Source organism: Equus quagga, chromosome 12 (assembly GCF_021613505.1).
Source record: "Equus quagga isolate Etosha38 chromosome 12, UCLA_HA_Equagga_1.0, whole genome shotgun sequence".
Lineage (NCBI taxonomy): Eukaryota > Metazoa > Chordata > Mammalia > Perissodactyla > Equidae > Equus > Equus quagga.
Genome location: NC_060278.1, coordinates 72,722,155 through 72,745,033, shown reverse-complemented (window position 1 = coordinate 72,745,033; position 22,879 = coordinate 72,722,155). Strand labels below are relative to the sequence as shown.

Below are 22,879 nucleotides of genomic sequence, written 5' to 3'. Positions count from 1 at the left end.
GAATAAGAACGTTACTGTAAATGAAACTTTCTTTATCCCAAGTTTTCTAAGTGATCACTTTGGGGCCAAAGATACTCATTACCAGAGACAATATAGCTTCATGATCCACCACGTGGCCTTTCAGCTTGTGCTCTAGTCCCAATTTTGTACCTATTTCATTAACTTAATAAAATGAGATAATCTATGTAAAATATTTATCACAGTATTTAATACATATTCAATTCTTAATAAATGTTAGCTATATATAATAATGATTATTATTATTATATGAGGCCTACTTCTTTAAAGGATTTAAGATGCCTTCAAATAATAATACAGGACTACGGCAAATAATGCATAATTAGAGACTTAAAATGTTATTAGAATTTATTAATGCTTTACCTAGAATATGACTTCTCTCTCAATTAAAGCATTTTTATTCAAGACAAATTATTTAGCCTAATTATATTTGTGTATTAGAAATCAGACACTGTGACTAATATTATTGTCACAGTAAACATCTAGTAATTTTTAAACTCCACTACCACAAATAGAAAAAGTGAACTGGAAAAAGAAATGTGATTTGGTATATTCCCACCATTATATTTCCCAAAGTATACAGAAAAAATTAGAGTTAGTATGCACAAAATGCACAGACCAGAATAAGAAGTACAAAGTGTCATTTGTACCAGAGAGAGAGGAGAAAATTATGGATATTAAATGGAATAAAGTTTGTATTATACATTGGACCAGAAAATCAAACTGTCAGTGGTCAAATATTAACATGAAAATTACAGGGCTAAGAGCAGTTATTAAAGGTAGAATAAGTGTAGATAAAAGAATTAGTGAAATCGGAGGAGATACAAAAGTCTAAGTGAAGGAACAAAGTATTTAACAGCTTAAAATATAAAAAGAAGAAAAAGATCATTGGTCATTACTTCTAGTAGAAGAGGCACAATCCAAAAATAATTCTTTTGAAACATTTTAAAAATGTGTTTCTTTTATAAATTTCAGGCTTTTTGGGGTTCACCTAAAGAAAATGAAGTTTTGATTGGCTACCAGGGAAAACATTCTGCTACAAATAGTACCTTGCACAACGCTTTCTAGTGGGTTTTTTATATCAATTGAGAAATGCTAGTGATTGCTAGAGAGCTGTCCCACTGTTTCATCACTTCCCTCCATATTGGTAGTGCCACAAATTCCAGCACTCCGTGTGAAAAATGCAATCCACTGGGGGCAGGAAGAAAATACTAGAACTTCTACTTAAGTGAAGTTAAAAATTCTTCTTTTTAATTTCTATTTTTGGGGTGTGTTTTATATTAGATCAGTAGTACATCATTATAGTAAATAAATATACATACAATAAAGTATACCATCAAAAAGGTTTGATATGGAGTTAGCCTAGGAAGGGGGCTAAAGTTTCATTCAGCTCTACAATTGTAGCTCTAGCTATCATTTATTATGTGCCAGTTGCTTTACACACTTTATCTCTAATCTCTATAACAACCCAGCAATATAGCAAGCAAAGAATATTTGTATTCCTGTTTTACTGATGAGGAAACTAACACCAAAGGAGAATAAGGAACTTGTTCAAAGTCACATGGCAGAATGGGATTCAAATGCAGGTCTGACTCCAGAGCTATCCCTCTTTCTACCCCACTGTCTCTCCAAACTTTACTAAAGGATTCACAATAGATTGATTTTAAATGGCAAGCTTCTACAATGCTATAAACTCCATTGTCTTTACCAAAAATTGACTTATGCACAAAATTTTATGAGATGTGTCTATTTGCATAGTGTGAAACACAACATTTTATGTATATGAGAGCTTTAATTTACTATCCACCCTCATTAAGAGAGAAGAATTTTGAAGTAATAAGGAAGAAACTAGCACTACAGCCCAATGCCTCTAAAAGAATTATCCGTGTGGCTTTGTGGGGCATGGAGTGAACCCTATCAGATACATAGAAAACACACAAAGTTTTTAAAAGAGTTATGTTGAAAAAAGACCACTAGCTTGGACTAAAAGAGATTGAGATGGTTCCAAATGGAAAGAGGCCTCTGGGCCCCCACTTTTCTATGAGTAGGAAGTGGGATGAGAAAGCTACTCAGCTACAAATGGGGTCATTTGTTATGCAGAAGAAAGGACAAATCAGGGCAGAGCTAGGAGCCCAGAGGGTGTTGCCAAGAGCCAAGGAGAGCAAAAGATTAGGGAGCTACTTCAAGAGAGTAGAAGTGGGCCCTAATCAAGAAATATTACCTACCTCTGGAGTAGAGGAACCTGCTAACAAGCACCTGGCTGGATTTCCAAATTGTCATATAACAGTTACTGTTATATGTCTCTCCGTTCCCCTTTTTGGCCAGCAGTGTCTAATTAGTGTAGTTTTCTTTCTCTCCAGTGTACAATGGGTCTGTGAGGGGATGGGAGGATAACTTGTCTTTTTGGTTCACAGGTATCTGAATCTAAGAATGGTATCCAAAGAGCCTCATCAATATCTTGACCTGATGTAGATTATAAGATCATGAATTCTGAGCCTGATGCTATGATTGGATGAGACTTAGGCAATCTTGGAAGAGGAGAATCATGTGGGAGAGAAGTAAATCTCTTTTCTTGAGGTTTGAAGGTAGGCTGTTATAGATTGTCACAACAATGGCCCCCAATGGATCACAACTACCTGTAATCATACCCCTTTACAATATAACTTTGTCCAATCTTCCCATCAACAGATGTGATACCGACTCAACACAGTGTTGATATAAGGGAAGCCATATTATAGAAAAGAAACCATATTGTAAGTTTGAATGCTCTGTAGATTTTATGGCCCTTCCCAGCTGCTATAAATTGATGACTTTGTTCTTTTGAGTTCCTTAGGAATGTGACCCCCAGGCAGAGAGTCTCTTGATAGCCATCATCAATGACAACTGAAAGATCAGGGTATAGGGCATCGCTCCAGTCTTTGATGCATATACAGTAAAACAAAAGACTATCAGGAACTAAGACCAGATGTCTGCCCCTACCTGGAGATCAGATGGAGGCCCCAGTGCGATTAGGTCTCTTTTTCAGAGACTATTAAAATTTGGGTTGCCTGTACTTCTTATCCCTCTGGTCAGATACTTGATTATAAAATATGCCTTTAGATGTTGTTCCAAAACTGTTGAGCAAGGTACAAAATTCTAATAATGCAAAAATGTCAACCTGAAGCCAGGAATGAGAATATTTCTAAATGAGCGCTAAGCAGTTTCATGCCTCTAACCAAGATCTATGCCCCAATTCAGCAGGAAGTAGTCAGATCAGTTGTTGCTCCAAATCCCTCAAGAATGAGGAATGACCAAAGAATAGGAGGGATTGAAACTGGAAAACAGTTAGCCATTGATGACTAAGTAGCTAGTGATGAAATTACTGATTATAGCTGTTACTTGTTCCCTCATCCATTGTTAACTGTGCTATTTAGGCAATATGCTGTCTGACTCTCCCTAGGTTCCTATAGATAACATCTCACTGGAGCCTGGGTCACCATGGTAATGGGTGTTTGAACTGTTTTTCAGGAATTAGAACGCCTTGTCCACTTCAGGCCAGTTGAGACCACTAACCCATCAACTGGGCACACACAGATGTCTGATAAGTGACCTTTTGAGGTCAAAAGGCTAAACACTCCACCTTCAGATCATGCTAACACTGCCATCATGTGAACATGCGTCCTATGAAGAGGCATGAAGTCTGAATACACTTGTGCAGATCATCGATTACCTCACTTCTCCTCATCTCTAATCATTTATCTCCACATTTCAGACCAACTTGCTCCTCTACCCCATAAATATCCCTGAGCCCCCATTTTTGAGGAAGTGGATTTGAGATATTCTCTCACTTCCTCACCTGGCTGCCTTGTGATTAAAACCCTCTCTCTGCTGCAATGTCATCATCTCACTGTTTGGCTTTCTGGGAGGTGGGCAAAATGAACCTGGTTCAGTAACAGATGGAGACGTTTTTTTCCCCAATCTTTGAATGAGCCACCCTTGTGACTTGCCTTCACCAACAGAATTGTGGCCAATGACATTGTTCTATTTTCAAGGCTAGTTATTAGATATTTCAGCCTCTTTCACCCTCTTGGAACAATATCTTGAGACCACCATGGCCTGAAAAACCAGAGATAATATACCATGTGGAGAGAGGCCCAGCTGTCTCAGCTTACCACCAGCTGAGTGAAGCTGTATGAGTGAGTCCAGATGAGACCAGCAGAAAAATCACCTGGTCAACCCACAGATAATTATGAAAAACAATAAATCATTGTTGTTTCAGACCACTAAGTTTTGGGTTGTTTGTTATGTAGCAATTGATAAAACTGAAACAAGTTTGTTTCTTCAGGCTACTATGACTCTTTGGATAGAATTAACAATTTTTAGAAGCTACATTAGATAAATAAATAGTGCCAAAATAAATCACATATAATATACTCATAGCATTGAGAAAAGGATTAGAAGAAAATATATCCCAAAATATTGTCTTGATCACAGTTCTTTTCAGAACCACTTTGTCATGAAAGGCTTGATATACATTAAATCCTGGCTTTACCATTCATTTCCCCAATGTGGCTCACCTCCTTTCTTTCCAGAACATAGTTTATCTTCCTTTGAATGGACATTGGGACACTGTTTAATATGACTGTTCCTTTCCTGACTGAGGTTCTGAAAAAAAAAAAAAAAAACCTTTGTACTTTATGGGGGAATATGCCTGGGGAGTTACAGGCAAATAAGAAAATCAGTTTCTGTTTCCTTGTTCACACGATATTACAAATTAAAGTAAACAGAAGTATTTTATTGATTCTGCCATCCTAGTTGTCCAAAATGGTGCTTCATGCCTCACTTAGGGCTTCACCCAATTCATTTGCTTTGACTACTAGATGTAGTAATGGTATCAGAAGTATCAACTATTGGTTCCTTTCTAACCTTTCAATTAGACTCTGCGTAGTACACTGGCTTCTGCAATTGTACACCATCCTGGATATCCTTCTTCCTTTCAAACCCCTATTCTAGAGTTCCCCTTTGGCTTCATATCCACTAATGATTGTGTATTTCTCAATCCTCAGTCCTCACCTCTTCTCTCTGGCATGATCTAAGGGTTGGGCAAGGTCAGCAAGGACTTTGGAGTGGACAAATGGTGAGCGCAGGAGGTTAGCAACTAGGAAAGGATAATGTGCTGATTCCAGGACAGGCAGCCACTTAAGAAGTAAGGCCCTGAAATCAAACTGCAATGATTGAAAAGCAGAAAATCACAGGTCACAGAGGAATCCAGAGGAGGAATCCAGGCTGGCAGAAGTGAGACAAGTAATGAGACAAACCTGGAAACAAGAAGTGTTCCAAAACCTGGGACTAAAATCATGGGAGCAGGTCAGGCTGGGAATAGAAGAGTGTAGATGAATCTAAGTTACCAGAAATGAGTAGACAATTGGGGGAAGGTAGAAGGAGTAAGAAGAGTGAGGGTTTGCACCTACAGAGAAAATTCTGCCAAAGGGATTTTTGTGGGGATGAGTATTCAGTTTCCTGTAGAAAGCATAGCATAAATCAGACTCTCATCATTACATGCCTGCATTCTTACAACAGCCTCCTAACAGATTTAATCATGATGGTTCTAATTTTAATCTAACTTACATATACCCTCAGAATAATTTTCCCTGAGTACTGTTTCCAGCAAGGCACACATCTGCTTAAAAACCCATTAAGTCCCCGTTGCTTATTGTATAAAGATTAACTCTCTCTCTCGACTTCCAGTTTCCTTCATAGTCAAGTTTAACTACACATTCACCACTACTTTTCAAATCCAAATAATCTCTGCTTCATTAGTTATTGACTACTATTTTGAAAGTTTTATACTTCATTTTCTTTCACTTTGACACTTCCTATTGAATGGACTAAAAGTTATCTATTAAAATCCAACAAAAAACAAATATGACATTACGTCCTTTATTAGTTTGGTTTGCAAGATACTTAGCTTTGGCCATCATCAAGAATGATGTTTAGAAATAATATGTCATATCTTCTTACATATCCATGTGACCTTGGGTAAGTTATTTAACCTGTCTGAGCCTCAGTTTTCCATAAAATGGAAATAGCAATGCTGTACTTATCTCTTAGAGTAGATGTGAAGACAGAATAGAATTAAAATGTAAAGTTTTTGCTGTTTTATTAAAGACATGGCAGCTAAATAATAAATGTCAATTCCCTTCTCTTTTCCCTTTTTCAAAGGCCTATCTTTTAAAAGCAAGTGGTATTAGCATCTGTGAGGAAAGCACTTCCTTTACTGAAATAAAATGAAGAAACTACACGGTGTAAGCACTGGAAAAAGCATCTCCTACTGAATTTTACCTTCTCTTTGGCTTTTTCTCATTCTGATAACTATAGCAACATCTTTCCCTTCAAATCTCTTTCCCTGGTTACTCTTACCACATCTAAAGCAGACTGGCATTTTCAAAATAAAGTTAATCCCAAGAAAGAACAAAGAAAATATAAAAGGCATAGACACAGTCCAGTATACACTGACAGATCTCTGGTTCTATAATATCTCAACCACATTCTCCCTGCTCTTGTCTCATTTCTTTTTCCAAAGAATTTCACAAGAACCTTTCTCATCTACCTTGGAAAGGTATCATCTTATTTTCCACCCCGTGGGGGCTATCCTCTTTAACACCTGGTCCTCTTTATCAAGGGTAAGAGTACAATTTCTAACTCTGTCACTCACCTAAGGCCCTCCCATTCTAAGGGACACAGCTCTTCTCTTCTCCAAATCCCTGACAGGATTGGGGTGACAGATATTATCATCCCTCAGATAAGACTCCATCCTCTATGTACTGAGAGCAGCTCAGTCCCCAAGAGACTCATCTCAATCATACAATAATTGCAACATCTGTGCAGTAAGAATTGCACAGATAGGAGGGAGATATTCCATTCCTCTCTCAACAGGAATAATTTACAATCATTATTTCTACATAATTAGACTAGGCATGGACATTATCAAAGTCCCTAAATACATATTAAAGGAAATTGAGATTTACTTACAGTAAAAGGACTGTAATAAATGAGGAAGATGTTAGTATATTGTAGTAACTTTGACCAATAAATACACTTTGATGTATTATTATATATTTGGTAATAGACTAATGACTTAGTTATATTAAATAGTAACATAGTAGATTTTTTTGAAGTCTATAATTTAATGTCATCATCTTGAAAAGGGTATTTGATAACATTCTGCTCTCTGCTCCTCCTCAACTTCCTTCTTGAAGTGCAAACATGGCAAAATGAGGGACTAGGCTAACAGTGAGTGAATATTTCTTTTATTTATTTTTATTTTTATGAGTTTTAATTAGACAGAGAAGGATGAATAACTCTCGACATTGTTGAGAATGTCTCTTCCAAAAGTCTGCTAATTACCTCCTATGGTGTGCAAGTAAAGAGCTTAAAAGAAACCTTGAAGGATGGTTGGATAATTCATGAAATATGCCTGGCAGAGTGTCTAGCACATAGAAAGTACTTAATAAATGTTATTTTTATTATTAATTCTTGATTAGATGAGAAATAATTTGGGAGAAATGCAAATTACAAGTGGGAAAACACAGTAGAACATAATTGGTAATGTTAACTAAGAATTTTTCCTGGTATTTTCTTGTACCTTGTGTCCTTTTTCCTATTCAGTCAGTGAGTTGCTCATTGCTTCAGAGCATAAAAATGATGAGGCAGAAAAGAAAGGAATAACTATTTTCTTGGCTGTCAGGGATGAAAGAAAGGACTTCCAACCTAGACAATAGGATGGATGTAGGAGAATACCTGAAAAACAACACCCAGGTGATAGCAGGGCCTTCTGTGCCCTCTTCCCAAAATGAGAAGGTATTCCCTGGGCTAGGGGGGAGGAGAGAGGTGGAGGGATGGCAAAGAGAAGTTTCCACTATGATAGCATGAAGTAGAAATTAAATTCCATTATTAAAAAATTAAAGTTATATTTCTTGCACACACAGGTTTGTGGACTAAAATTTATAATTGATACATTAGTTATTTAGTTAATTACGCTCACACAAAGTATGACGCCTCTGTTAATGGTGAGTGTAAAACATGATCCTCCTTTAGAAATAGGGCAGTAAAACTTTTAACCTTAGAGACACATACTGAGCAGCTTTAGTTGAAAGGTTGACACTCTGCAATTGATAGTTTCCAGTCAAGGTTTTATTGAAAAGTGGAAATACTTAAATTACTTGATTAGTTGTCGCCAATCAATACTGAAGTGACATATATGTGACTGAATAGGCAGCAAGGTGGCCCTGATATATTTCTATCATCTCTATGTCCCAATGTCCCCAAACCAAATCACTATTGCTCACATGCTCCTCCCTAAGTCAGCTTCCCCCTCTAATCTTCTGTCGCTGTCAAGGGAATCATCAAGCTCCCAAGTTCAAAATCATAGACCAGTTTTTACTCATCCCGTGCCAATGTTCTACCACTTTCTAGCTACGTGACCTTAAGTAAGTCATAAAACATCTGAGTCTGCGTTCTCATCCATTAAATAAGGAAAATTATTCTTGGTTTGTTGTTTTGGGTTTTTTTTTTTCTTTTTTCTGAGGAAGATTCACCCTGAGCTCACATCTGTGCCAATCTTCCTCTATTTTGCGTGTGGTTCACTGCCACAGCATGGCTGCCAATAAGTGGTGTAGGTCGGTGCCCAGGAATCAAACCCTGGCCACCAAAGCAGAGCATGCTGAGCTTAACCAGTAGTCTATGGGGCCAGCCCAAAATTATTCTTGTTTTATCCCCAGGGTGCAGTCGTGGGTAAGGTGGTGGAAGGAGTTGTACTGAGAATTCTATGAGATTGTGGGTTTGAAAGTGCTTGACATGGGCTAAGCACTTAGTAATATTCCTTTTAATTTCCTCTGCCTGGCAATTTAAGGCTTTCTGGCCCAAATTCTGGGTTAATAATCTGAACCAAATTTTCTTAACCAATTTGTTTCCCACTACACCCTGCTCTTATTGAAGTGGTGGTATCCTCCTACCCCATATGTATACTCTAGTCATTCGTATACCCGTGTCCTTTGCTTGTGTACTTCTAATTTGGAACGTCTTCTCTTTCTTCTCCTAATATCCAAATTTTATTTGTCCTTCCAGGACTTCTTTGTCCTGTTTCAACACTGGGGCCTGATGCCTGGCACAATTGCTGCTCTATAATAGATTGTTAATGCGTATTTGTTGAACAACTGAATAAATTCACCCTCCTATCTGTGGGTTTCCCTGGATACTTCAGCCTTAAATAATCTCTCGCTTTTTGGAACTTCTTCAGGGCTTGTGTTCTCTGTGACTCATATTAGCACCCAATTACATATTGAATTTTATTCTAAGGATTGTAAGATCTCCAAGGGCAGGGCCCACTTGTCAAATTAAATTCTATAGCCACAAAGAAAAATCTTTCTTTTTTTTACATAATAATAGTGGTTATCCTCTTCAAAAGTTTTTTTACTCTTGCTGTTCTTCACCACTGCAACAGCTTTGAATTAAGTAGTTCTATCTGTGAACTTGTATTAGTTTTTGAGTACAACATTATGATTCTTTTCTTTTCCTACCTGGACTTTTTGTCTATACTGCTTCACCATTAGAACAATATAAATTTGGGAATGGGCTGACTGGTTTTAAGGGGTTTTTAAGTTTATATGCATTTATGCCACATGTGATTGATTGGTTCAACCCAGAGAAATATTCAACCAATTACTTTTGGCAACCTGATGTAGAACATTTGTTTTGAGTATTGTAAGAATCAGTTTCAAAGCAGGTTTAGAAGCTTTCATTATTGATGAATCTCTCTTTAAGAATAAAGAAATGTGGATTATCAGTAGAGCAAGATAACAGGATTCAGAAGTCTTCAATTCTATCTTAGTCCCCTTTGTAAATAGATATATTAATTGCTCTTGAGCAAGGCACTTATGCTTACCATGTCTTGTCTTCTCCAATGATTTAAGTGACCATGGCATCACAGTAGCGCTATCTGACATTACTACTGCATAACATGGAGTAATTCGAAGTATTTCTTAATTGATGCAATGAGTATTAAAACTGGCAAGTTTATTTTACCTGATATTACTAAATTAACCAACACAGGAAATAACCATATAGAAAATCCCGAAAGTTTTTGTCTTTTGGTATATTTTGTATATTTTTATACAAATATAAAAAGATATTTGTAGGAAATTATGTATGTGATCTTCGAAATATATAGTAACCTTGTACTATAAGCACTTGAGGTAATGTTCAACATCTATCGAATGTGGAGATAAGAAATTAATTTGTGTTTATGTGTAGGAATTCTTAGTTAAAATCAGTGCATTCTTGAGGACTGCTGACACACTGTAAAATAAAATCCAGAATCTTAATCACTAAATATGTATAGTCATTTATAGTGTTTTCAATTACCTTGCTTTTATAAACAATACTGTAATGGGTAATCTTGAATATGTTTCCTGTGAAACATGTGTAAAGGTTTGCTAAATAGACAACAAGAAATGAATTTGCTCACTTGAGAAGTAGTATGCCTAATGTAAATTTTAATAGATAATGGCAAATTGGCATTCCCCAAAAAGCTACTCTGACTTATACCTCCACATACAGTGTATTAGAACGTTAATTTTCTTCACCTTAACCAACATTTTTCAATTTTTGCCAATATTTTCAGATAACTTTGGTATCTCATTGTTAATTCCATTTGCACAATTGCTGGCAAAGTTAAGGACCTTTTCACATTTAGGGGTATTTGTATTTCCTCTCCAAGGAACTGACTGTTAGAAATTTTGCCCATCTTTCTGTTAGGTTTTTTTTTTTAAAAAAAAAAATGTATCTATAGGAGTTTTATATATATTATGGATATTATTTGATTGGTGTATATGTTGTAAATATATTTTTCAGTCTGCTGTTCGCCTTTTGAGTGTTTATGGTGTCCTTTGCTGCAGAGGTTTTAAAATCTGATGCAGTCAAAATTATTGGTCTTTTCCCCACTTATAACCTTGTGTGTGTGTGTGTGTGTGTGTCCTGTTCAAGAAGGCTTCCTTACCAATCATTAGAGTATATATTCTCCTGTATTTCCTTCAGCTATTGTTATATTTTTGCTTTTATGGTTTACATTTTTATCCATCTGGATTCCTTTTTTTTTTTTTTATGCTGAGGAAGATGAGCCCTGAGCCAACATCTGTTGCCAATCTTTCTCTTTTATTGCTTAAGGAAGATTAGCCCTGAGCTAATGTCTGTGCCAATCTTCCTCCACTTTATATGTTGGTTGCTGCCACAGCATGGCTGATGAGTAGTGTAGGTGCACGCCAGGGATCTGAACCCGTGAACTTGGGCCACGGAAGCTGAGCGCATGGAACTTAACCACTATGCCATGGGGCTGGTCTCCCATTTGTACTCAATTTTTGTGATTAGTGCGAAGTGGAATATGACTTTTTTTCCTAAACAAATAGACAGTTTGTCAATAGCACTCATTATAGTCCATCTTTTACCCATTGCACTGAAAAACCTTCTTTCAGGTGCTAAATTCTCATTTGTACATTGGTCAATTTTTAAACTCTGTGTTCTATTTTCTTGATATATTTGTCCATTCTTCTGCCAATATGCTAACTACCATAGATTTATAATTGCATACTTTACTCTCTGGCTAAGCAAGAACCTCTCTGTGCAGATACACACACACACACACACACATTGTTCCTCTTTTTTAAAACTTATCTTGTAAATTCCAGCATAATTTCTTTTCTAGATCAATTTCAGAATAACTTGTCAGATTCATTTAAAAAATGTATTGATATTTTCTCTGGGATTGCATTGGATTTACATGTTAATTTACAAAGACCTGGCATATTTACAGTATTGAGATCCATTCAGGTGTATAGCCTTAATTTATTCAGATTTTCTGTTTAGTGCTCTTCAGAATAATTTCATTTTTTTATTCATATACATCTTGCTTCACTTTTATTAAATTTGTTCCTAGCTATTTTATCATTTCTGTTGCTGTTGTGAAAGACACTTTTAAAGATGATTTTTTGTGATTGTTATATTTTTAAAAATTAAAGTGAACATTTATTTACATTTATCCTAAGTCTTAAAGGTTTCTTTGACTACCATTGATTTTTTGTCTTCCTTTTGAATTTGTGTTTCATTTTGCTGGAGCATGTCTTCTAGTCAGTATTTCAGCTAAGAGTGGTAGATGATAAATTTTCTGAATCCATTCATGTCTGAAGATGTCTTATTTTGTCATTACACTTGTTTGATAGCTTGTCAGATTAGACAGTTGTAGATTCAAAATCATTTCACTGCAATGCTTAGAAAATATTTCTCCAGTGTCTCTTTACACCCAATGTTGCTAATGAATTTGAAGTTAACATAGTGCCTTCTTCTTGGTAAATAACGTATTTTTTTCTTTAGAGGCTTTTAAGATTTTTTTCATTATCCATGAGGTACTAAAATTTTACCATTATCTTCTAGGATTGGGTCTTTTCTCAATCTTCTTGCTTGGCACTCAGTGGGACTTAATCTAAAAACTTGAGTCTTTTTTTAAATCTGGGGAGTTTTACTTGGTTTCTTTATTTCTTACTCTCCATTCTTCTCTTTTCTCTTTCTAAAAATCCCATTATGCGGATTTGTAACTTTTGGATGGATCCTCCAAGTCCTTTAACCTTTATTTCGCACAGGCCGTCTCTCTGTCCATTTGCATTGTGATCTAAAAGAATTTCTCAGTTTGATCTTTGAGCCTTCAGGTTACTCTTCAGTTCTTTTGCCACTCGGCCTTGAAGTCTTTATTTTTGCTATCACATATTTCATTTCCAAAATATCTCATCTTTTTTCTTTCATTGAGGACTGCTCTTGTTTTATGGATATAAAAACCTCTCTAAATACATCTTATGATAATCATTTTACGTTTCAAAGTCTTCACCCATTTGCTCTGCTTATTCTGTTTCCTCAGGTATTACTGGCAGTTGTGCTAATGCTTTTCTTTCATGGTGTTCGTTTTACTCAAATGTTGCTGAGTCTTGATTGTACTCACCTTGGACTTGGATTTTCCCTGTTAATCTCTCTGTAAATGCTATAACAATTACCTCAGCTTACCACTAATAACTTGATGAGTGTTGTAGGATGTGCTATCAGGGCATGACAGGAGCTAGTCTTCTGGAAATAGGGACTCCCTGAGTATGATTCCAGTAAAATTACAAAATTAATAAAAAAAACTAATAAAATACCGCTATTTCAGTTCACTTAATCATCATGCTGCCAAAACAACTGGTTGAAAAGTAAATAACTCAATCAATCACCTAGCTGTTTGTTCTATATAGAAGCAAACATGTGTACACTACATTTTAAAATATTTGGATCATTGATTGAATTTTTTATTTTTCATCTGGCTCTTTGCTAGTATGTAAAAACAGCCTGAGGCAAGTAAATATGATCATGAGGAAAATACCCAGAGCAGTCCACTTTGGAGAATATAGACTTAGAATGACAAACAAGTGATATGGAGGGAAAAAAAACCCCAAAACTTGACTCCCATTAGAGGATTTAGGTCTTCCTAAACTGTATACTTCAAGGTTTTGAAAATCTGAAAATTTAGAATAAAAATGTCTGAATGATCTACTCCACATGTTTTGGGAATGTACAAATTTTAAAGTATTACCCAGATGTTAGTTATTAGCCTATTTTACATGTGCTAATTGAACATCTACTATGTGCCAAGTTCTGCAATGAGCTATAGGAGATGTAAAAGGTAAGCAAAACACAATTTCTGCATTCAGGTAGTTGACAACCTAGTGAGGGAGTTAAAAACTAATTCAGTTATGAGACTGTGATGAAAAAGAAAGTAAAGGCACAATGTCCTATGAGGAAGGGCTTGAGAAAGTGTTTTTTGGAGAACGTAGAACTTGGGATGGACCTTAAAAGATGAACAGGATGCTATGCGTGGTGATGAGTTATGGTGGTGATGGGGAAGAAGATGGGATGACAGTCCATTTCTGCAGACACTCCATCTGCAGAACAGATTGAGAAAGACGGAAGTCAGAGAGTTAGGTGGGTATACTGAGCAGCTAATAGTTTGAATTGGTTGGAATAAAGTATGTGTGTAGCAGAGACAGAATAGAAAGGAGATTGGGATCTAGTTATGTGGGATTTTGAATGTTGGACAAGATATTTGAACTTCGTTCTGTGTATGTAGGTATTTGCAGTCAAATGCTCTACCTCTGAGCTATACCTCCTTAAAGTAGTGTGTGAACAGGGGAAAATCATGATCAGATTGGGAGTTCAGGAATATTATTTCTGGCAGTAAAGTATTGTGGATGAAAGAGGAGAGAGTCACAGTGCAGTAGTGTAGATAAAGAACACTATACATTGAGACACCGAAAATGCATAGGTGGAAGAAACACTGTGAAATTAACAGGATTTGGTGAAGGAATAAAGGAATGAATAATTGTAAAGGATTAGGAGATTCTGGCTCCAGACCTGGCTTTGCACAATGACCTGGGGAATCTATTTCTATTCTGGGCCTTAGTCCTAACATCTGTAAAATCATTGAATTAGATGATACTTAGGGAACTGTAACTGTATGATCATACAATTTTGAGGTTTTCTGCTTGAGAACTAGGTGAGCAGGGAGGGATGTTGAGGCCATTAACAAGAGAAGAAACATAGGAGGGGAACTACTTTTGAGAAGAAATGCTGTATTTAAGACATTTACAGACCGCATATTGTTTATTACCATCATGCAGTTGACATGCAGGTCTGGAGATTAGGAGGAAGGTCTAGGATGTAAATACACCTGTAAATGATGCTGTTGCACTTGGGAGAGAACACAAGAGGCATAGAATATGAAGAGCAGGAGACCTAAGCACTAAACTCTGGGGATAGCATGTAAAGGGAGGGTTAAGGAAGACAAACCAGTGAAAGAGCCTTAGAAAATTCTACAAAGGTAGAGCAGAAGAGAAGATAATGAATAGTATCAAATGCTGCGGAGAGGTTAAGTACTAAGAACAGTGAGAGACCACTGGATTGGTAATAATGGGCTATTAGCATTCTTTGAGAAAGCAGTCTCAATAGATGGGGAGTAGATCTTAGCATTTGCTGGAGCGGATAGAGGGCTATCACTGACAGAATTCTTGGGGTAGCTATGTGGTAAGAGAGACATATGAGTCCCTATATGAAGAAAATTAGGTGGAATTCGGAAGAGTGATTACTGGTATGACAAAAAGGACATGTAAGAAGAGGGCGCTCCTAAAAGCAGCCTGAGTAGTCTGAAATAAACCTGATGCATGGGCATTAATGGGTTCATCAGGGGGATCTGCTCCCCTAACTTTCGCCAGGTTGAGGGCTGCTGTCTCCCCACTGAGTGCTGTCCTACTGGATGGTTCCAAAGAGGGGTGGTAATTGGTTATCATAGGAACCTTTCAGGTAAATCTGGGATATGAACACAAGAAAAAGCTTTACATCTTTCAGAACAATTCACAAAAGACAAATGAGCTTTCTTACTGATCCTTAACATAACACAGCAATCAAACTTCTCTTTAGTAGTCAACAATCCCACCTAACACATCTGCCCTCTTCAAGGAAAAACGCTTCAGGTACTCACAATTTATTCTTTCCCTGTTTAGAGGTATAATATAAAAGAACTGAAAGGAAGCAAAGGTAACTTAGAACTCCTTGATTTCACAAGTAATAGCAATAACGTTTCTGAAGCAGTAGGATATTGCCTGCTTGTACTGCCTAAGCTCAGCATCCTCTGCAACATGTCTAGAGGACTTGGCCTTTATGCGGCCCCTCTCTGGACTTAACAGGGACCGTAGATATGATTGCTAGGCAATTGCTTTCTGACCTCTGATCAGTGTGAGATCGATGAGTTACCTGCCTTTTTCAACTGGGATAGAGAGATTCTGGGTGGCTGAGTGTCAGGAGAGAGAGTTGATATGAACTTTCTGCTTATTTTATTTTTATGGTATTATATTTTTTCCTAGTTGTAGAAGTGAACAATAGTGAAGAATTACTACTAGAACAAATAGACAGGATAGGGAAACCTTAGATCTTGGATGATCTAGAGCTAGAACTCCTGGCAACGTCTTTTCTCTGCCTCAGTTATATACCTTACACTATCTTACATCAGCAGCTGGGTTGGTAGGGTGACAGCGAAAAAACACACAATTACTTTGACTTCCATTTTCTAAGTCACACCTTAAGATAGACTGCTCATTCTTTCTATCATCATCAGTTACTTTATTCTGAGGATTTACCAAAAGGGAAAAATAATCACAGTGACTTTTTTAGAACTTTTCCTAGGTAAATGCAGAGTCAGGGACAATCACCTGGTTATAGCATCATCCCTCTCTCAATATTTTTATATAGGTGAAATCAATGTACATTGAGTATCAAGTGAAAGAATTCATTGAAAGGAAATATGCAAGCTTGCAAGGTATATGTGAGTGAAAAAGGACAGATCTGTCTGTTTTGCCTCGAGAACTAGGGGCTGGAAAAGAAAAAAAAAAGACTACGGTTAAGGCTGATTTTATGTATGAATTTTAGGTCTTTCAGCATTAGCTTGTAAAACAACTGCCTTCTTCCCCTCTAACTACTTCCTTGAGCTTCCGTAAACCTGCAATCAATACATGATCTGTTGAAAACTCATGTCTGACCCCACAAAGCACCATAATACAGGAAGAGCTCTGTAATCATCATCACTGTCTCTACTTTCTCCTCTCCTGTTCACTCCTACCAATTGAAATTAGGTTTCGTCCCTGTTTCTCTGATACAACCATCCTGGAAATGTAAAGATTCCCCAGCTATTAAATCTGATGGTCCTTTTTTGGTCCTTACCTCACCTCCCCACCCTCTCTGGTCTTTGGCACTATTGGCCATTTCAGGCTTCTTGGCACTCTCATACTGTCTCTTGTGACTCTCTTCTCTCTAACCTTGTTATCCATCTACTCCTCTCAGTCCCCACTGCTATTGCTATAGTTTAAGTCCTCATCATTTCTTGTTTGGGCCATTCAATAGTCTGCTACTGGTTATATTGTCACCAGAGTTATACAGCTAGAATCCATCCACCTCTCTACCGCCAAAGTCATTTTTTTTTTTTTTTTAGATTTTATTTTTTCCTTTTTCTCCCCAAAGCCCCCCGGTACATAGTTGTGTATTCTTCGTTGTGGGTTCTTCTAGTTGTGGCATGTGGGACGCTGCCTCAGCGTGGTCTGATGAGCAGTGCCATGTCCGCGCCCAGGATTCGAACCAACGCAACACTGGGCCGCCTGCAGCGGAGCGCGCGAACTTAACCACTCGGCCACGGGGCCAGCCCCCAAAGTCATTTTTTTAAAGCATAATTGTATTCATGTTCTTCAGTGAGTAAACCCTTAAATGATTCCCCATTGCTCACAGGATAAAGCTCAAACTTCATAGCCTGTCGCACAAAGTCTGCTTACTACTCCAGCATCATCAATTGCTGTGTTCCTTCTAATATCCTACACCTACAGCAAACTGATCTACCTATTTATAGACCTTGCTCTTCTTTTCCTCTGTGTTTTTGTTCCCTTTATGTGGTCTGAAATATTCTTGTTCTCCTTGTCTGCTTAGTGAACATTCACTAATCTTTCAAGATTCAGTTTATGCCATTTCCTTTATGAAAACTTTCTGACCACTCCACACTCTGGTAGAATTGGTCACTCCCTCATTTATTGCCCTACAGTACCTGGTAAATGCTTTTATTTTAATACCTACAACACTTTACAGTTTATTCACTTGTTGACTTGCTTTTCTCTCCTAGACTTTAAGCTGCTCAAGGATAAGGGCAGTGTCTTAGATATTCTTGTATCCCCAGTATTCCTGGCACATGACTTTTATTAAATATTTCTTTTTCTCCATACAATTCAGTGGCTTTTAGGAAATTCACAGATTTGTGTAACCATCACCACAATTTTTGAACATTTTCATTAGCCTAAAAGAAATCTTGTATCCCTTAGCCAGCATCTCCCAATTCCCTTATAACTCCCCAAACTAGGTAACCAGTAGTCTACTTTCTGTCTCCGTGGACTTGCCTATTCTGGACATTTCATATAAATGAAATCATACAACATGTGGCTTTTTGCGTCTAGTTTCTTTTGCTTAGCATAATGTTTTCAGTGTTCATCCACAATTTACTTCATTCCTTTTTTTTTTTACTGAATAATATTACACTGCATGGATGTACTAAATTTTGTTTGTCCATTCATCAGTTGGTGGACATTTGTTTTTCCCCCCACGTTTTGGCTACTATGAATAATGCTGCCACTTGTGTACACAAGTTTTTGTGTGGCAAGAATTTTTCAGTTCTCCTGGGTATATACTTAGGAGCGGGATTTCTGGATCATAGGTAATTCTATGTTTAATTTTTTGAGGAACTGCCTGTTTTCCAAAGCATTGCATTATTTTTAAAAAATTGAGGTGAAATTCATGACATACAGTAACCATTTTAAAGTGTACCATTAAGTGACATTTAGTGCATTCACAACATTGTGCAACTACCTTCTCTCTCTAGTTTAAAAACTTTTTCTTTACCCCAGAAGTACACTCTGTACTCATTAAATAACTCACCACTCTCCCCTCCCCAAGTCCCTGGCAACCACTAATCTGCTTTCTGTCTTTATGAATTTGCCTAATCTGGATACTTCATATAATAAGAATTATATAACATGTGACTTTTTGTCTGGCTTCTTTCACTTATCATAATGTTTCTGAGGTTCATACAACTTGTAGTATGGATGTATCAGTACTTCATTCCTTTTCATGGCTGAATAATATTCCGTTGTATGTATATATCACAATTTGTTTATCTACTCATCTGGTGATGGACCTATAGGTTGTTTTCACCTTTTAACTGCAGTCCGCTCTGCTTAACTATGAAGATACATTCTGAGAAATGCGTCATTTGGCGATTTTGTCATTGTGTGAACATCATGGAATGTACTTACACAAACCCAGATGGTGTAGCCTACTACACACCTAGATTATATGGTACTAATCTTATGGGACCACTGTCGTATATTCAGTCCATCATTGACTGAAATGTCGTTATGGGGCTCATGACTGCGGCTCATGACTGTGTAATGAATAATGCTTTTATAAACATTTGTGTACAAGTTTTCTGTGTGGGCATATATTTTCATTTCTCTTGGGTATACAACTACTAGTGGAATTGATGAGTCATATAGCAATTATTTCACTTTTTGAGGAGCTACCAAATGGTTTTCCACGGTGGCTATACCATTATAAATTCCCACTAGCAATGTATGATGGTTCCTATTTCTCCATACCCTTGCAAAAGCCTGTTATTTCCCATTTCTTTATTATAGCTATCCTAATGGGTGTGATGGGGTACCTCACTGTAGTTTTGATTTGCATTTTCTCAATGATGAATGATGTTATATATCATTTCATGTACTTGATGGTCATTTTCATATATTTTTTGGAGAATATTGGAGGTCTTTCCAATTCCTTTGCCTATTTTTAAAATTGGGTTCTTTGTCATTTTGTTGATGTGTTGTAAGAGTTATTTATATATTCTGAGTGCTATATCCTTATTGGATGCATGATTTGCCAAGTTTTTCTCCCGTCTATAGGTTGTCTTTTCAGTTTCTTGATGATGTCCTTTGAAGTATAAAAGTGCTTAATTTTGTCATCCAGTTTATCTGTTTTTTTCCTTTTTTGCTTGTGCTTTTGGTGACATATCTAAGAAATAATTGCCTAATCCACCGTCAGAGAGATTTATGCCTACATTTTCCTCTAAGAGTTTTAAAGCTTTAGTTACTATTCTTAGGTCTTTGACCCATTTTGAATTAATTTTTGTATATGATTTAAGGTAAGCATCCAATTTCATTCTTTTGCATGTGGTTCTCCAGTTGCCCCCACCATTTGTTGAAGAGATTCTTCTTTCCCCTCCCCATTGAGTTGTCTTGGCATCCTTGCCAAAAATCAATTCACCATAAAGGTGAGGGTTTATTTCTGAATTCTTAATGATATTCCATTGACTTATATGTCTAGCCTCATGCCAGTACTACACTGTCTTGATTTCTGCAGCTTTGTAGTAAATTTTGAAATTAGAAAGTGCGAGTCCTCCAACTTTGTTCTTTTCTTTTCCAAGAAGAACATTCATTTCCACGTTAATTTTTTTTTTTTAAAGATTGGCACCTGAGCCAACAACTGTTGCCAATCTTCCTTTTTCTTTTCCTGCTTTTTCTCCACAAATCCCTCCAGCACATAGTTGTATATTTTAGTTGCGGGTTCTTCTAGTTGTGGCATGTGGGACGTCGCCTCAACGTGGCCCCATGAGCGGTGCTATGTCCATGCCCAGGATCCGATCCAGCGAAACCCTGGGCTGCTGAAGAAGGCTGCGCAAACTTAACCACTCGGCCACGGGGCCGGCTCCTCCACATTAGTTTTTGAATCATTTTGTTAATTCATGCAAAGAAGACAGGTGTGATTTTGATAGGGATTGTACTGAATCTGTAGATCAATTTGGAGAATGTTGCTATTTTAACAATATTAAGTTTTTCAATACATGAATACAGGAAGTATTTTCATTTATTGAGGTTTTTCTTTAATTTCTTTCAACAATTTTTGTAGTTATTATTAGAGTATGAGCTTTGCACTTGTTTTGTTAAATTTATTTTTAAGTACTTTATCCTTTCTGATACTAGTGTAAATGGAATTGTCAATGTCATTTTTAGTTTGTTTATTGCAATTGTATAGAAATACAATTGATTTTTGTACATTGATCTTTTATTCTGCAACCCTGCTGAGCTTATTTATTAGTTCTAATAGTTTTTTAGTGGATTCTTTAGGATTTTCTGTATATGAGATCATGCCATTAGTAAATAGAGATAGTTTTACTTCTTCTTTTCCAATCTTAATGTCTTTTATTTCTTTTTTTTATCTACTTGCCTTAGCTAGAAACTCCAGGACAACGTTAAAGAGAAATAGCAAGAGTGGATATCCTTGTCTTGTTCCTGATCTTGGGGGAAAGCATTTAGTTTCTCATCATTAAATGTATTAGGTGTGTGTTTTTTGAGGATGCCTTTTATTAGGTTGAGGAAGTTTCTTTCTATACCTAGTTTGTTGAGTGTTTTTATAACAAGAAAGTGTTAGATTATGTCAAATGCATTTTCTGTGGTTGAAATGATCATGTAGTCTTTGTTTTTATTTTATTGATGTGGTGTGGGTTAAATGCAAACAAATTTTTTTATTTTTGAGGAAGATTAGCCCTGAGCTAACATCTGCTGCCAATTGTCCTCTTTTTGCTGAGGAAGACTGGCCCTGAGCTAACATCCGTGCCCATCTTCGTCAACTTTTTATACGTGGGATGCCTACCACAGCATGGCTTGCCAAGTAGTGCCATGTCTGCACCCGGGATTCGAACTGGCAAACCCTGGGCTGCCGAAATGGAACCTGCAAACTTAACCACTGCACCACCGCGCCAGCCTCACAAATAAATATTTTTTAAATTGAATTCTAAAGTAAATTATCTGAGGATTGGGGAAAAATTAACTCAATAAACGGCCAGAGAAACAATACTGGAAAATAATTTCCATTCTTAAGATAATTTCCATTTTAAAAATTATTTAAATAATTTTCCACTTTAAGAATTTCCATTTTAACTAGATAGGAAACATGAAAACTTTGGAAGTAGAATTGTTATTGTGAAAAGATTCAAAGAAATTATAAGAATATAAATATATTGCACTTTGCCACTCTTTGAGTCCTATACTTTTCCTTTGAAGTTCTGGAACTAGATCTTCATGATATTCTAGACTTAACAAAACTTAACAATCTGCCTCAAATATCCCTACTTTACAAAAATTACTATAATGCTCTCCTCAAAGATTTGTTCAATCTTTTCTCTCTATTTCTCCCTCTCTCTCATACACACACACATACACATACACACAAATGTCCTTCCCAAGTATTGTCCTAAATGAGAGTATCATTACTATCTACCCTTACTGGATATTTTTAAGTACTTATCAAAAAATGGTGTTAATTGGGAATATTTTGAAGTTATTTCTGGTTTTCTACTCAGCTTCCATCCTTAGTGCTGTTAGAGAGAAAAGACCCTCATAGAGAATAATAAGGACAGAAAAACTTACTTTTAATTGTGACCCCAAGAATTATCAATATCTCTATTAACAGGGACAAGGGCTTCATCTTCTCCTAAGCAGCTCCTCCTCAATGTAACACAGGCAGAGCTAGGTGGCTGGCCAATTAAGCTTCCTCTTTTCAGGTTTGTGGGGGTCAGGATTTAGTTGCCAAGCAACCTCCTTCTTTCTCTTGGGCCAATGAGCTGCCAGGAAATTCCTTTCAACCCGGAATGAAGCCAGTTGCTAGAGAGAGCAGGCTGTAGGAGAGAACCATACCTGGCCTGCCATTCCTCTGGTGGGAGCTAAGGTATAAGCTTGAAAGAGGTAGGAGTTGCTCTCTGAAACTAACCAAAGGGCCCCGAAGTCTGATTTGTACATGTCCATACTAATGTTCAAATGATGTTCAGAGTAGCTGGAAGTTCTTATTTTTATGTTACCTCCAGAGGGGCAAACTGCACATTTGTTAAAACACAATTAAGTGCATGAGCTGACCTGACATCGTCCTTTAACCTAACATTTCAAGGCTATGGGGGACAAGAATCATATGGACCAAGTCTTTGGTCCCCATCTGGGCGAGTGTTTATCCTCTGTTCAAGTGAGGAACTGCTGAGGTTTTACTGAGACAAAGACAAACATCCAAGTCATCAGTAACTTTTAGAAAAAAAGGTGTTTCCTTAAACTTTCATTAAAAGTGTTTTAAAATGCCTTCTCTACTATCTTAAACAATATGGGTATTTCATGAGTGAGTGCTC

General features: G+C 36.9%; 1 protein-coding gene across 1 annotated transcript in view; it reads right to left on the bottom strand.

Annotated features, from left to right (window-relative positions):
• The window catches only part of SEL1L2 (SEL1L2 adaptor subunit of ERAD E3 ligase), a 118,860-nt gene extending 96,355 nt beyond the window's left edge, over positions 1-22,505 (bottom strand). The window contains exons 1-2 of the mRNA XM_046678027.1: positions 22,404-22,505; positions 4,575-4,662 (exon numbers count right to left, since the gene is read on the bottom strand). Of these exons, the coding sequence (XP_046533983.1) occupies positions 4,575-4,662; positions 22,404-22,505 (190 nt within the window). The remainder of the gene's footprint in view (positions 1-4,574; positions 4,663-22,403) is intronic.
• Between the last annotated feature and the right edge of the window lie 374 nt (positions 22,506-22,879).